The following is a 2,319-nucleotide window of genomic DNA, read 5'->3' as shown; positions in this document are numbered from 1 at the left end:
TGTATTTTTCTTCTTAATATGAAGTGAGGGAGCGATATCTCATAACACCTTTGGAAAAATATTTCAATATGTAAATAAAATAATTATTATCTAAAATCTAACTTTATTTCTGTGTATCTACGTAATACTTACTGTATATAGTTTACAGTCATACACAATTTATTTTCTACATATTTGTGTTGTTTGTGACTTTGTTTATACTGCACTCAACAATATTCCACATGAAAAAGGCGACCACAAATAGCACTACGCCACTATTCATAATGTTCTTATTCCGAACACAGTAACTGCAAGTCTTGTACTTTTTCTCCAGCTACATTGCCCATATGATAATATACAGGCAACCCCTTTCATGCAAAAAACTATGAAGGGGACGTTCAGCTACAAACCTAGGCAATGGTACAGCAGGAAATTCGACATGTGTGGGTTCCAAAGAGAATTGTACGACCTGAGAAAATCTCATTTCAGCAATATGGACCCATTGATGAGCTTTTACACCGGTCTGCAATAGATTGTTGCGAAACAGAACACATTATATGCAATTTTAATTTGATTTTACGTCAAGCTAAACTGGTTTTTAAAGGATATGGGCATGCAAATTACTTTTAAATGAAATAAGCATTTTTCTGTGGTTTGTCAGCGTGACATTCGAGGAACTAGTCATTAGGAGAGTGAACTTTGGTGTAGCTACGATGGAGAGACCTGACGATCAGTGGGAAATCGTTAACAAACTTCGTATAAACAAAATATAAAACCCCGATGATTTATATCATACACAAGAGCTCCCTAGATACAAGAGTCAAAACGACGTGGGAATGTTGTTTTGTTGATGTCGGTGAATCTATGACCCTCTGTCTCCAGCACTGCACCCATGCTCGTGGGTTTCATGTACATGTAAGTTGTATGACTCTCTGTCTCCAGCACAGTAACGGTGCTCGTGGGTTTCATGTACATGTAAGCTGCATGACCCTCTGTCTCCAGCACTGCACCCGTGCTCGTGGGTTTCATGTACATGTAAGGTGTATGACCCTCTGTCTCCAGCACTGCACCCGTGCTCGTGGGTTTCATGTACATGTAAGCTGTATGACCCTCTGTCTCATGCACTGCACCCATGCTCGTGGGTTTCATGTACATGTAAGGTGTATGACCCTCTGTCTCCAGCACTGCACCCGTGCTCGTGGGTTTCATGTACATGTAAGGTGTATGACCCTCTGTCTCCAGCACTGCACCCATGCTCGTGGGTTTCATGTACATGTAAGGTGTATGACCCTCTGTCTCCAGCACTGCACCCGTGCTCGTGGGTTTCATGTACATGTAAGGTGGATGACCCTCTGTCTCCAGCACTGCACCGATGCTCGTGGGTTTCATGTACATGTAAGTTGTATGACCCTCTGTCTCCAGCACAGCACCCGTGCTCGTGGGTTTCATGTACATGTAAGGTGTATGACCCTCTGTCCCCAGCACTGCACCCGTGCTCGTGGGTTTCATGTACATGTAAGCTGTATGACCCTCTGTCTCCAGCACAGCACCCGTGCTCGTGGGTTTCATGTACATGTAAGGTGTATGACCCTCTGTCTCCAGCACTGCACCCGTGCTCGTGGGTTTCATGTACATGTAAGCTGTATGACCCTCTGTCTCCAGCACTGCACCGGTGCTCGTGGGTTTCATGTACATGTAAGGTGTATGACCCTCTGTCTCCAGCACTGCACCCGTGCTCGTGGGTTTCATGTACATGTAAGCTGTATGACCCTCTGTCTCCAGCACTGCACCCGTGCTCGTGGGTTTCATGTACATGTAAGCTGTATGACCCTCTGTCTCCAGCACTGCACCCGTGCTCGTGGGTTTCATGTACATGTAAGGTGTATGACCCTCTGTCTCCAGCACTGCACCCGTGCTCGTGGGTTTCATGTACATGTAAGCTGTATGACCCTCTGTCCCCAGCACTGCACCCGTGCTCGTGGGTTTCATGTACATGTAAGGTGTATGACCCTCTGTCTCCAGCACTGTAACCGTGCTCGTGGGTTTCATGTACATGTAAGGTGTATGACCCTCTGTCTCCAGCACAGCACCCGTGTTCTCGGATTTCATGCAACCTTTTTCTTCAGCAATGTACCTGTGCTATTGGGTATCATGTACCCTTTATCTCCTGACTGTACCCGTGCTCGTGTTTTTCATGTACCCTTTGTCATCAGAACCGTACCTGTGCTCGTGGGTTTCATGTACCCTTTTGTCTCCAGCATTATACCCGTGCTCGTTGGTTTCACGCTGCCGTCATATAGCTTGAATATTGCTAAGTGCGGCGTTAAACAACCAACAAAC

General features: G+C 45.7%; 1 protein-coding gene across 1 annotated transcript; it reads right to left on the bottom strand.

Annotated features, from left to right (window-relative positions):
- Positions 1-786: 786 nt before the first annotated feature.
- On the bottom strand, positions 787-2,088 carry LOC139467723 (mucin-17-like). The gene has a single exon (XM_071249233.1). The coding sequence runs from the start codon at positions 2,086-2,088 to the stop codon at positions 787-789; it is 1,302 nt and encodes a 433-aa protein (XP_071105334.1).
- Between the last annotated feature and the right edge of the window lie 231 nt (positions 2,089-2,319).

The sequence above is a fragment of the Haliotis cracherodii genome, unplaced genomic scaffold (genome assembly GCF_022045235.1).
Source record: "Haliotis cracherodii isolate W230 unplaced genomic scaffold, xgHalCrac1.p SCAF_2, whole genome shotgun sequence".
Taxonomy (NCBI): Eukaryota; Metazoa; Mollusca; class Gastropoda; order Lepetellida; family Haliotidae; genus Haliotis; species Haliotis cracherodii.
This window is presented reverse-complemented; position numbering and strand designations above follow the sequence as displayed.